General features: G+C 37.2%; 1 protein-coding gene across 7 annotated transcripts in view; it reads left to right on the forward strand.

Annotated features, from left to right (window-relative positions):
* The window catches only part of LOC582174 (A-kinase anchor protein 9), a 108,562-nt gene that overhangs the window by 86,654 nt on the left and 8,329 nt on the right, over positions 1–13,579 (forward strand). For 6 of the 7 annotated variants that reach the window (XM_030990731.1, XM_030990729.1, XM_030990732.1 and 3 more), the window contains 12 exons: positions 433–628; positions 1,112–1,334; positions 3,339–3,359; positions 6,109–6,259; positions 6,562–6,783; positions 7,809–8,093; positions 9,044–9,253; positions 9,921–10,079; positions 10,548–10,711; positions 11,384–11,510; positions 12,181–12,363; positions 13,128–13,334. In XM_030990731.1, the coding sequence (XP_030846591.1) occupies positions 433–628; positions 1,112–1,334; positions 3,339–3,359; positions 6,109–6,259; positions 6,562–6,783; positions 7,809–8,093; positions 9,044–9,253; positions 9,921–10,079; positions 10,548–10,711; positions 11,384–11,510; positions 12,181–12,363; positions 13,128–13,334 (2,148 nt within the window). The remainder of the gene's footprint in view (positions 1–432; positions 629–1,111; positions 1,335–3,338; positions 3,360–6,108; positions 6,260–6,561; positions 6,784–7,808; positions 8,094–9,043; positions 9,254–9,920; positions 10,080–10,547; positions 10,712–11,383; positions 11,511–12,180; positions 12,364–13,127; positions 13,335–13,579) is intronic. The other variant, XM_030990733.1, reaches the window with a different exon arrangement.

The raw sequence follows: 13,579 nt of genomic DNA on the forward strand, positions 1-13,579 counted from the left end.
ATATCGCCTCTTGAACTACGATTTTTCATCTTATCAAAAATTTCTAAAAAAATTAAAAAGATTTGATAACCCACAAAAACCCCATTAAAACTGCGGAATCGCATAGAAACATGTACAGGTAAACCCCTGCAACCCCCCAAAAAAAATTGCTTTACATTTTTCTCATTAAATGTTAATGACGGAGCAAACATTTTACTTGACCATTCTTACCAGTAAAACATTTTTCTGAAATTTAACTGGCACAGGACCATTGGGCCAGTTGTAGTGTCAAGTTTTTGTGAAAATATGATTTTTTTTTTTTTAAAAGGCTATTCATTCTGTTTTCTGCTTTTTTTGTGTCAAGAGGTTGGCATCTCTGCGTATAAAAAGGAGCCCAATTTCAAAGACCTTGTCTGTATACATTCAAATCCTCTATATCTTTAATATTTGCAGGAGACTCATCACAAAGCAGCCATGGAGCAGATCTATGGGGCGGACCGTGCCTCCCTCCTCACCGAGGTTCACGACCTTCGGGTCAACCACAACGCCTCGCGCATCGAGCTCCAGGAGATACGCCAGAGGTCAACGCAGCAGTTGAGCGCCCTTGAGGAGCAGAGTTCAAACAGAGAGAAGCAATTCAAGAGGCAATGTGAGTCGTTATACACGTTTCTGGGGGGCGTTTCACAAAAATTGTCATCAGTGACAAATGACAAGTTGTATGTTACTTTGTGTGTGACTTTGCTTCTGCAATGCATTTTATTTGATACATTCAATTCATTCTCTCACTCTGCGAAACCCAACATAATACATACTGTAGGCATCACTTTGGCGCAAGTCAATTTTTGCACTCTCGCAAACAATGCCTCCTGTTCATCCAAACGTGAACACATACCACATAAAAATGATACCAAATGATTTGGGATAAAACACTCTTTCATAACATGTATAATGATTTACTGTTCATAGATGATTTTTTAAATAATTAGCAATTTTCCAGGAATAAACTTTTTTTGGACTCACACTGTAGAGAGTTGGCCACTAAAGACAGGTTTGACTGTTCTCATATATGTCCTGTATCTACAGCTTATCTCTGCTGTATTCATTATTTCCTTTACCTCTCTATCTCTCACAGTGGAAACCATGGAGCACAAGTTCAGACAGGAGCGGATCCTGGCCGACGATCTCCGGACCTCGCTCACCGTCGAGCGCCAGAAGATCTCCCAGCTTGGGGCCTCCCTCAGCAACGAGAAGAAGCTCGTCTCGGAGCTGCGAGATGAAATCGCAGAGCTCCAAGCGCTCGTAGACAGGTTGCATTCGGAGAGAGACGACTTTGAGAGGCGCATGACAGATATTGCGTAAGTATCCTCTCTTTTTTTCTCTGTCCATATTCCCTTAGGGGGGGTGCTTCACAAAGATCCTAAGTCGACCCTAACTCTAAGTTGGACTTAAAAATTATGGAGAGCCATTTGTAGCCTTAAAACAAAATATATTCAAAAGCAAAAATTCAACTTTTTTAGATTTTTTTATAAATTCCACTTCAAGAACATGAAATCTCCTTGATAATAGAAAATATATTTGATTTGAATCCACATTTTATGCCTTTTACAATAACTGTTATAAAATATTTTCATAGATGCTAACGGCTTTCCATAATTGTTAAGTCTAACTTAGAGATAAGTTCAACTCAAGATCTTTGTGAAAACACCCCCCAGAACTTCAGAGTAGCAGCAGAAAGCATCCTTTTCTCGCCTTTCATGTCACTAAGCTAAGCTTTCTCTCAGGACCTTGTATCTGTTAGCACATGTTTTCAGACCTGACGCGTGAAAACGGACTACTTTGATTGTCAGATTGATTTGCAGATAAAATAGTTCATATACTTGTAATGTAGGATATCAAACAAGAACATCAAAGTGGCTTTAGTTTTCATTAATGTATAGAGGGCCTTTATATCTAATGAGTAGGGCAGAAATTACTTTTGGGTGATATGTACATCTAAATTTTAGGCTTAGGATAGATACATGTACATTTATTTGAATTGTTGTTGTTGTTTCTCAATTATAAACACAATTTGAATGTTATAAGGACTTCTACTTCAGATTTGTAAAAAATAATTTATGAAATTGATCCCCCCCCCTCACTTAGCCTAAATGACAGGTGTAAATATTGAATTACTACTCAAGTGATAATAGGCCACAAGCATTAAAGTCAACGATATATGGATTTAAATATATTTAATCCATCTCCAAACTCCCAGAAATCCTCTATTCATGTATTGTCCTTTGCACTTCAGTATCAGTGTTAACTCCTCTTTCATTATACAGTGTATTCACCTTATTGCAAATTCTTCCCAAGTTTGTAACAAAGCACACTTGCTTGCTGTCAATTCTCCAGCTCTTAACTCAATGTGCATTACATATCTGTCAGTGTAAATATTGTTAATCTAATCTTGGATATCGCATTATTGTGAGGCAAGCATAATTTGTTCTTGTTCTTAAACGCATCATCTGCCTCTTCTGTTTCCTCTCTTTTTAAAAATTCATCACACTATTAAATGTTGCATTTATGTATGTCCATGTGTTGCGCTGTATTATGTACCGGTGTTGGTACATTTCTGTATCTTTATTATTCTCTATAAGAAGTTTTTCCACTTTCACGATTTTAAGTGCATTTCCAGACAACTGGGGTAAGGAATTAGGGTAAAAAACAGAACATATACACAGATAAAGGTCATTATAATACATAATGTACTGGGTGCAATCTACATGTTTGTACTTGTACGTTTAACAACAAAGTAAAAATGTCACAAAACTTTTCAAGGATCGATATTTATTTTTGAAATGACCCCTTAAATAAAATATGGATCGATCCTAAGTTCTGCCTATAACTCCATTATGTCTTTCAGATTATTTGTAATTATTTTCTTGCATACATGCATTTTTTTCAATTTTCAATTCAATGTTCAATTTATCGACGTATTATCTCCATTTTGTTGAAGAGAACAATTGAACTCCATCAATAGTTATAGTCATTGTAAAATCAATCTTCAGTACACAAATTTACTTATGTCTTTTCCTTTTTTGAAGCACACTTTCATTTCTCTGAAATGATAATTCGATGTAGAGGGAGAAGCTCCAATTGAAACCTGTAAAATACACAAAGCAACAAAAATGAAGGGGGGGGGGGGGCTTGAGGGATGTTGGGGTGTTTTCAAACATCATGCACATTGAATGCACAATAATTCCTTTTGACAGACCATGAAACTTGAGTGATTAATTTCCCTTTTTAACCTTTGACCTCTAAACTTTCTCTGTCTTCAATTCTTTCATCTCCCGGGCTTCCTCGGTTTCGTCTACACACAGGAGTGTGGCCGAAAGCGCTTTGTAAGTTACCTAGCAACCTATAACAAACCACACCCCCTTGTAACCAAACTCCTCCCCTTACTGACATGTATATAATTTATCATTAATTATACTAACCCACCACAAGATCATTAACCCCACCCTATTTCCAGTCAACCCTTTCTGAGGATAGTATGTCTAGGATGGACATTGCATGAGTGTACAATGTACTGTACATATGTCTGTTCTTCATAGAAAGGAACGAACCGATTGAACAATTAGTGCATCTTGCCCCAATGTATAATCTGTGCACGTAAAATATTAACATGTAAAATATTAACACAGGACCTATTACCTTAAATACACAAACACATATATCTTGCAAATAGCTTTCTAGACAAAATAAAAAGAATAGTACTTAACAAAGAAAACACCAATGGACGTTTGTTCTGATACAAACCACAATTCTTTTTGTTGCGCCTCGAATGAGTATCTCTTGTGCATGTTTTTACAATCTAGATTAGGGTAATTTTCAGTGTAAACTGTAGTTTTGTTGGTTGAATTCATATTTATCACTTTTTTTCACAGTCCACAAATTTAGAACACTGAGAAAGCACATTCTTTCATAAGTAGAAATACAAGATAAATGCTAATATCATTAAAAAATAACAAATACATGTACATATGCTTTCCTGCGCACTGTAAATGCCTTAGTAGGATCCGCATATACCCTCTGGTCATATAAAGAAAACTCTAAGAATAATAGATTAAAGTAGAAAACACTTTATAAATAATACAGTGCACTTGTAAAAATGACGCCTGGCTGGAATGCTCCCCATGGAGTGGAGAATGTGCATATATTGTGTGCGGGTAAGCCTGAATCCAATGACCGGGGTAATAATATACTTATCTGTAAAGCGCTTTGAGAGGGCCTGTGGTTCTGAAAAACGCTATATAAGAACAAGCTATTATTACTATTATTATTATCACCTAGTTAACAAAATATAGTAATAAAAAACCATGTTGTATATTACTGTTATTAAAAAGCTGGGGCCCGGGGAGGATGCATTCATACAATTGAGTGCAACTGTCACATTTATGTATTGGGTTTGCACCAATGTAGATGTAAACAATAGCTTTATGTAGGAACTAGATCTGCTATCAAGCTATTTATATATAAATGATTTCTTTACAACTATAGTGAACTAAGGAAGGAGATACAAACACTTTGCCATATAGAAATGAAGCATTTCGCTGAATTTCTGCATTAGATATCATTGAATATTAACGCACAGATGAAAAATCCACATTTTGCATGCTAAGGTTCTTATGATTTTGTTTCATATGAGTTTTTTCTTTATATGTATCCTGTTTATTATTTCTTTTATCATTTTAGTTTGTTCAATATATGATGTCCTTTGTTCATTCTTGACTTGTGAAAAGTTGCATATCTTTAACTGTTTATTCGAGTTGCTTCTTTTTAAAGATACCTAAACTATGGATCAGATTGTTTTACTTTTTGCATGTCATTTTGCAGAAGCATCATTGGATGATCTTGCTGTTCATCTATCTTTTCTTTATTACAGTGTATATATGATTTGCCATGTTTTGTTTTGTACTTCCTGAAATACATTTTTTGTTTTTATTGATATCCGTAAATTTTTTGGTTTACATTTTTATTATTTCATATATACATGTAACTACCTGCCTATAAAGACCACTTTTCTTGCCTCCTTGGGTGGTCTTTATAGACAGGTTTCATTGTGTATATATATGTTCCCATAGAGCTAACACCTTTCTGGCTCTTGCAGCTGATAGGAACTTTGAGATATGAGCTTTTCCAACATAGTACCCTTTTTCACTGATACATTTTACTATCCAATAGTTTATTGACCCTATGCTCTAGATGAAACAGCTTTAGTAGAGGATTTGATACTAATTCTATTTATTTTATTATTTAAAGGTAAAGACCAGTTATGGTCATGCAATTGCATTGTGAAAAAAACGTCGTGGAATCGATCAGAAAAGGTTGATCAGCTAGCATATAAGTATTGGTTTGTACTGCAAGGTTCTGGAATCATCAAAATGATAAGAAATTTGGCCCAGTCTTTGTAAAGTTACAAGCACTGTACACAGAAAGATGTTTATGGGACTTCGCACACGTGCGCGACACGTGCGTTTATCTCTCACACACCAATAGATAAACTAATTTACCAAATATATCCATTAGTAGGCGGTTTCCTGGCAATTTTTTTATCATCATGTATTAGTCAAAACATATTCTTTCACATGATTGGTAATAAGAGCTTCCATTTCATTTTTTTAAATTTGGGCTTTTCCAATACTGGTCTTTACCTTTAAAGCAACCTAGTTTAATGCTGGTCTAGCCCTCATCAGAAGTAGGCTGAGTTAGTTTGATTATTTACGAAGCACCATATGTCAACCACTTTATCAAGTACAAATTCTTTAAATGATTGTTAGCCTAACCCATGTCGATTAAATTGATTCCTCAGTGTTATTTTTAGTGTAAATTGAATTAAAATATGTTCTTTTGTTTCTAATTATCATTTTTAGTTATATTATTATTTTAATAATTTAGTATTAGTTTTTAGAATGGAGGTGTTGACACTTGGCACTCCATAAATATGTAGACCAAATTTAAGCAATCTTGTTTAACCAAGCCTTCTTTCAAGAAAACATTTACACAAGCCTCTATCCTCATCCTAACCAATCCAAATCCAAAAGGATGTTGAATGAAATGACTGATTTTCGTTTTGTTTTACTTCTAAAGAGCCGCTTTGGAGGCTGAGAAAGCCAGATCAGCTACCCTGATGGAAGGACTAGATTCAGAGAAGGGTAACATCTCCAAACTCCACGAGGCACTGTCTCAGGAGAGTAACCGCTCAGTACAAGCCAGACACAGGGATCAGAAACTAGTGAAGGTATGTACTTCTTCTTCTTCTTCTTCTTCTTCTTATTGTTACTGTAATTTCTATTATATTTATTATTATTATTATTATTATTATTATTAGTATCGTTACAGATACTGTTATTACTATTATGTTAATGTTTATTATGTTTATTATATTTTCACAATTGGTCCAAATTTGATTCTCAGCAAGGCCAGTAATGTTTGGGGCAATACTGTGCAGACACCTTTAGATTATACCACTTGACATGGATTTCAGCACACTACAGATGTCATTGTTTTATTGTTATTCTTTTTCTCGCTTTATACATACAGGAACTGAGAAAAGAGTTGGACGTTGAGCGTGTGAAAGCGAACGAGATGGGCAAATCCTTGGACGCTGCCAGGGAGCGCGCCGAGAGCCTGAGCAGAGAGCTCGAGGCGGAGAGAGACGAGAGCGCCAACACGGTCAGCTCGGAGAAGATGAGGATGTTTGACCTCAAGAGGGCGCTAGATGTAGAGAAGACGAGATGCCAGGAGGCTCACACTGCATTACAGGTATGGTGCTGCTCATATGTATTTTTAGATTAGATGCATGTCTTTAAAGAAGGTAACCCTAATGAATGACCCTAAAGTGGTGTCAATACAGGGGGGTGTTTCATAAAGCTGTTTGTAAAGTTACGCATGACTTTACGAACGACTTGTATATGAAAAGCCAAATGCGATGCTCAATTGTTATTAACTGCATCAACTAAAGTTGAACTGTGCAGATGTAGATTAACATTCTTATTATAACAAACATTTTTAATGCAAAGTATATTTTTTGCCATAATTTAATTGAGGTTATTGAAAATATCAGAAAAAACTTTGGGCATCCTATCTGGCTCTTCATATACAAGTCGTTCGTAAAGTCATGCGTAACTTTACGAACAGCTTTATGAAACACCCCCCAGGTTCCATACATTATCAAATGAAATGTTGGGAACACCTCACCCAAGCTGTAGGTTAACTAGAGCAATTTCTGTAAAAATAGTAAATAGTTTATGATTACTGTTGGAACTTCATGTCATTTTATTTTTCAATTTTGATCTGAAACCATACACAGAATTGACACAAAGTATTTAGATTATTAATAGTCATCTCTTAATATAGCTGTCGGCTCAATTGGAAGATGATATACACGTACTTGTATCAGGGTTAGTAATGATATACACTTGTATTGTGCAGCTGTAGGTGAATTTTATATGTTAAACAAAATGTGAGTACTTCTATAATATACAAATATACCAAGCTGTGAGAATGAATAGTGGAAATTATTTTTCTGAGGAGGGACTGGCATACCGGTACATGTAGTACTATTTATATAAGAAAATAACAATATCAAAAATGTTGTATTATTATTTTTGTTGTTGCAACCATCGCACCAATAGTGAAAAATATTTGGAGCTCTGGCAGAGATTTGTTTTATATAGTGAAATTATATTTTATCACGTGACCACCAATTGATCAATCATGTATTTAGAAAACTCATGAATATTCATAGAAGGGATATAACATAATCTTTTCCTTCTTTATTATCGTAGAGAGATCGAACGCTAAACGCACAACTCCACGAGACCCTGGAACAAGAGAGGCGTTCGTTCGCTGATGACTCCCTCAGGGACAAGTCTGCTGTCTCGGACCTTCAGAATCTACTGGAGGGGGAGCGGCGAAAAGCCAACGAGCTCCACTCCACCATCCAGCAGCTTGAGAGCCAGATAGGTCGACTAGAGGGGGCGCTGCACTCGCAGAGGTCACAGGGGTCGGACGTGGTGGAGAGGGAGAGGGCGATTAATCGCAAACTGAAAGAGAGTCTTGAAAACCTTGATGTACGTTTCTAGCTATTTACCTTACTTCTTGTTTGATAGTTGAAGTTTGTGTTGTAAAAGGTTAGGTACAGTCAAACATGTTGATAACTTTGGTCTTTGTAGACAGGTTCCTTTTAATAGTACATGTTTCAATGAGAAACCATTTTCAAGGGAAAAAAAAGTTTGGTCTTTGTAGACAGGTGGTCACCAAAGCAGGTTTGACTGTAGCTTTATTTGATGCCAACGTAAGTTTTTGAGTTTGGCTGTGGTTGTGTCCTTTCTCATAGATCATAAGGGATGAGGTTTGAGTCTTTACTGTATCACTTAGGTGCTTTGACAAGGTACAAATCTATGTTTGCCACCCGACCCAGGTGAGGCAAATGAGTACTTTTCATAATATTAATAATACTCAGTTTTTATATAGCACTTTTTACAACCACTAAGCGCTTCCAAACTTGGAGATTATTACCCCGGCTTTAGCTGTGCTGCCATTGTGGCGCTCTAGCATTTCAAGGAATGAATTCCTGCCAGTTACCCATTTACATCACCTGGGTTGAGTGTGGCAAATGTAGATCTATGTCTTGCCAAAGGACATTAGTGCCGCGGCGGGACTCAAACCGCGGACCTTGTGATCGACAGTCTGGCGACATAACCACTCGACCACGACATGGTACGTACAAGAAGAAGAAATTCTTTCAATGGTGTAGCGTCTTATCAAGGCAGCAGGGCTATAGTCAAGAAATGACTGCCACTCCATTTTGGGGACGAGGAGAAGTATAGATAGCTCCCAAAGTTTAATCCAATGACTACAACATTCTCTCAATCCCAAAGACTTCACACACGATCCACCTGGTTCTTGTAGGCAATGGGTTATATTGTAATTGTTGGTTGAAGGTGTTGTTCTAAGTTTTTGTGGGGATATTTGAACAAGTTTTACACAGAAGGATAATTTCTTGCCAATTAATCCACAGGCCCAATGCCGAGACTTGAACGCGAAACTGGCCATGTCCCAGGAGACCGCATCGAAAGCCCAGGCAGACCGGGATCGGCTCCACGCGACCCTGACCGGTCAGAAGGAGCTCCAGCTGGACGAGGAGAATACCAGGGAGACAGAGAGGGAGGTGGAGAAACAGAGGCAGAAAGAGAGGGAGAAGGAGAGAGAGGCTGAGAAGCAAAGACAGGTATGTTCAGCAATTTGTTCAAATGACGTACATCCAAAACCTTACGACTCGATATCATATGATTTTTTTGATTTTTTAAATTCGTTATATACAGTGTATATAGATATATTTTTTTTTAACACATGTGTGTGAAATTGAGCACCTGCAAGCACTGGTATAAACTCCTTGTAAAATTAGTTGATAAGTGCAGAATCAGTGCTTTCTTTACTGTAATCTTTGTATTGTAAAAGTTAATTGCTAGATAACAATGTTGTAACACGCCATTCCAGATGTCGTTCTGGTTTTTGTTCATCCAGTAACATTAGGCATAGGGAAATGCCCTTCAAATTCCTTCCAAAGTAATATAATAAAGATTTATTTATTAAGTGCACATTAAACAAAAGTTTCTCTATGCGTATAGTAAAAATAAGCATGTACAAGTATATTTAACTAGTTACAAGAACAAAATACAAAAACGTTAAACTAATGACAGATTTATTTATGAAAAATCAATTAGAGTAACATTTAATTATAATACATTAATTAATTGCAATGCCAAAAGTTACAAACGAAACAGGTAAGTTTTGAGGAGGGTTTTGTTGAGCTCCAACCTGATGAAAATAAAGATTCCTTATCTGCGAGTAGACTCCGTGGTTATAAAGTCCTGACTTAATCTTTGATGACGCAGAGAGATCGTGAGCTGGAGAGACAGCTGGACAAGCAGAAGATGGACGCCCAGGAGGATGAGCTGATAGAGACTCAGCGACTGGTCAAGAGATTGGAGAGAGAGAACAAGAGAATTCAGGAAACTCAGGCCGATGATGATCTACATAGGGCTATAGAGAAGGTAAGAGAGATCAACTTTTCAAGACCATTGTCAATCAATCAAATAAAAGGATACCCCTTGTACTTCTTCTTTTCAATTTCAATTCAATTTCAATTTATTTATGTTTCCAACAAAACATTACAAATCAATTATAAACATTTACAACAAATGTAGGAATGCATATTGGAAACAGAGGGGTCCACTAAAAAGCAATGCTTGTACAAGTGTGGGCACCTCAAATAATACTTAGGAATAATGAGTATTTAAATTAACAAGTCCGTAACTACAAAAGAAACTACAAAATCAGGGAAAAAAGGGGGATACCAACAGTTTATCTACAAATTTTCCCTCAAAGGGAGGCCTGTATTTATTTTTAATTTGTTTCAAGTTTGTTGTGATTAAATATTGTGAGGTACATATGTATAATAAAAGCTTTAAATGGACATTTGACATTGTGTCTATACTCGACAATGATTTTATCTTGCACAGGAGCTGCATAACGAGTCAGGGAGCCCGCAGCGTAGGAGAGAGGGCAGGGTTGGCAAGATGGAACGAGCCAGTCTGGACCTGTATAAGGGTCAGTTGGAGTCTGTCAGACAGAGGTTACAACTCATGGCGGTCAAGCAACAAGAGGAACTCTCCAAGATTGAAAGGTAAGAAAGAGAAACGATGGACAAGAGCCCTTGTGACGGATTAGCATTGTGCTAAACAAGTTATCCAATAAAGTCTACTACTACTACTGAAAAGATGATAGGTCCAAGGTTACATGTATGTAGTCTCTGAGACTCTCTGCTTGATGATTAAACATGATTAAAAATATGTCAGACACTATGGAGTGACTGACTGACTTCTTTTTATTCTTTGGTAATAACATACAAAAAATATGCTGAAAAGGATACATGAGCATTTGTCTACATCAATAACCCACTTCTTGTAATGGCCAAAATTAAACTGATTGAATTTTTGCGCAGCACAAAACGTACGACCATTCAGTACAAGGGTCGAAAATCAGACGATTACTAAATGGATTGCAATCACTTCAGTCGATCGACAACTAATGGTCGCTATTTTCCCATTTAAACACATTTTCAAGCCCTTTCGTTTTGAGGGAAGTTTTAAATTAGTATTATCTTTCAAATGCCGTTGGACTCTTACCTTTTCATTTTTTTTTGCCTACAAATGGGACATTGTACCTTTAACACGTACAGTATGATTCATTTTCAATGACAACTCACTACAGTCCCTTGCGATGAATTATTGTTTTTTACGTGCTTGTGTTGTAACCTTGTAAAACTGCATGGGTAATCTCATCCTGTTTACCACAGAGCAACGATGTTCACAGATAGCGTACCGTCTTCCTCAGTTCAAGAGCTGAGATCGGTGGATGGTGCTCTGGTTGAACTGATCACCGAACTACGTCAAGTACATGCTGCCCTCGCTCTGCTGTCTGAAGTAAGTGCAGAAGTTTGATTGGATTTGATTTTTTTATTTCTGCATTTTTCCTAATGTAATAACTGAATAACAAAGAACATATAAATGTAAGGTATAATACAAAATATACAAACAAAATTAACTTCATGTCAAAATGATTTTTAAAATTTTATATAAGTACATATAATAATGAAACTTAATATTTCTATAACATATAATTATGATTTTAAAGTATTATCCAAACTTTCTGTTGAAAAAGTGAAAGGGGACCACAATCATCAGCAATGCTTGACAAGGATGGCGGCTGTTGATTGGTTAAATTTTTTACTTGACTGCAAACATTGATTTTTGTTGGCATCTTTCCCCCACTTGTTGCCAGTTTTGCCACATTTGAAGGTAGTTCAGGCCATTTGCAACATTTGTCACCAACGTAGGCAACTTTTCTTAGTTGTATTCTTTGTGAAAAACTTATAGAATATGTGGTAAATCGTGATGAAGAGCTCCTTAGAACTCCCCCCCCCCAAATGAAAATCAAATGGCAGTTTCCTTCCAATTTGAAGGAAACTGCCATTCGATTTTGGGACCAGAAAAATTGTATCCACTGCAGGTTTACAGAAATCATCATGATAACATAAAATTCCCACCATGTACTCAGTTAGTAAATGTAACTATTCAATTCATATTTGTCTAGTCCCAGCCACCATTAGTGACATCGACGGCATCGCGAATCAACGAGCGTCTCCTGGAGCAAAATGCTGAGATGAGCAGCTACGTTTCGCAGCTCAGTACGGAGAAATCGGAACTCAGGGCGGCGCTGTCCAAGCTGGAGGAAGAGATCTGGCAGTACCGTCAGAGGGAGGTCCAGAGACATCGGGTAGGTGGCTCCCTCCAAACCTCTCCTCTCTTCCAAGTGGTCCTTTCTTGCAACGCTCTTAATTTCTTTCTTTATGTACTCTTTTCCTTTCGAATTTAAAAGTATCGATCAATCAAACACAAATTGGCAACTCCATGACGTATTGCCTTTTTTTTTATACACTCTTAAATTCCATTTGCCCTATACTAAAAAAAAAAAAATAATAATTATAGTTTCTCTTAAGAAAATTTGTAATCGTATAATCGCCCTAGATATACTTATTGCAAATATGTAATAAAACAACCCCTGTATGAAACAAATCTATTTTGTCATCAATAACTAAGAAACTTAGAGTTGATGACATTTTCTGTACAAACTGAATTGGGGAAGAGCTCTCAAGTTACGTCACAGAGTTGCCAAATGTGTTTGGTTTATCGCAACTTCAAAATTCATGACTTTCTTATTTTTCTTTGGATTTTGATCAAACTTTCTCTGATCTATTTCGCTCATTTTTCTGCTTCTATTAAAACCAACTTAATTTCAGGATTCACTTCTCCTTTAGGTTTACAGACTGTATGTTCAGAGTTGTGATTTGATATAATGTTGGGTCCAGGGCTGCACAAATTCAGATTACCGGTACAAATTTGTTATTGATTGTTATTTGGAGTGTTAAGGTAGTTAATCAAAGTGAAAGTAGATGATTAGTGATGATATCGTAAGATCTTAAATACGTTTACCTAGTCCACCTCCTATCCTCACTCTTATCTCCCCGTCTCCCCTCACAGTCTCCGAGAGGTGCATCTAGTGACAAGGATACGGAAGCCCTCCTGGCCAGAGAGAGGGCCACGTGGGCCCAGGAGTGTCTGGCCACCCAGTCTTCCCTACAGGAAGCAGAGAGGCAGATCATACAGCTCAAGCTAGACCTTGAACGGGGCACCCTGCGCAGGGAGCATGTCAATGGAGAAACCACTGAGCAGCAACAACAGCAGAAGGTTAGTCGAACAGTCACATGACACTGTCACTTAAGACTAAGACATCTATATCTATAGGCGTAACCGGACACCTACCCCTGATAACCACCCCCAGTCAACTACCCCCTGGGACAACTACCCCCTGGGACAACTACCCCCTAGGACAACTACCCCCTAGGATACTTGTCCGGGGGGTAGTTGTCTCCTCCCATTGAGATTAAAAAGCATGAGGCTAAAGTGGTCAGCTCGTAGACTGAACATTAAAA

This window comes from Strongylocentrotus purpuratus, unplaced genomic scaffold (assembly GCF_000002235.5).
Source record: "Strongylocentrotus purpuratus isolate Spur 01 unplaced genomic scaffold, Spur_5.0 spur5_scaffold_19, whole genome shotgun sequence".
In the NCBI taxonomy this organism is placed as follows: Eukaryota; Metazoa; Echinodermata; class Echinoidea; order Camarodonta; family Strongylocentrotidae; genus Strongylocentrotus; species Strongylocentrotus purpuratus.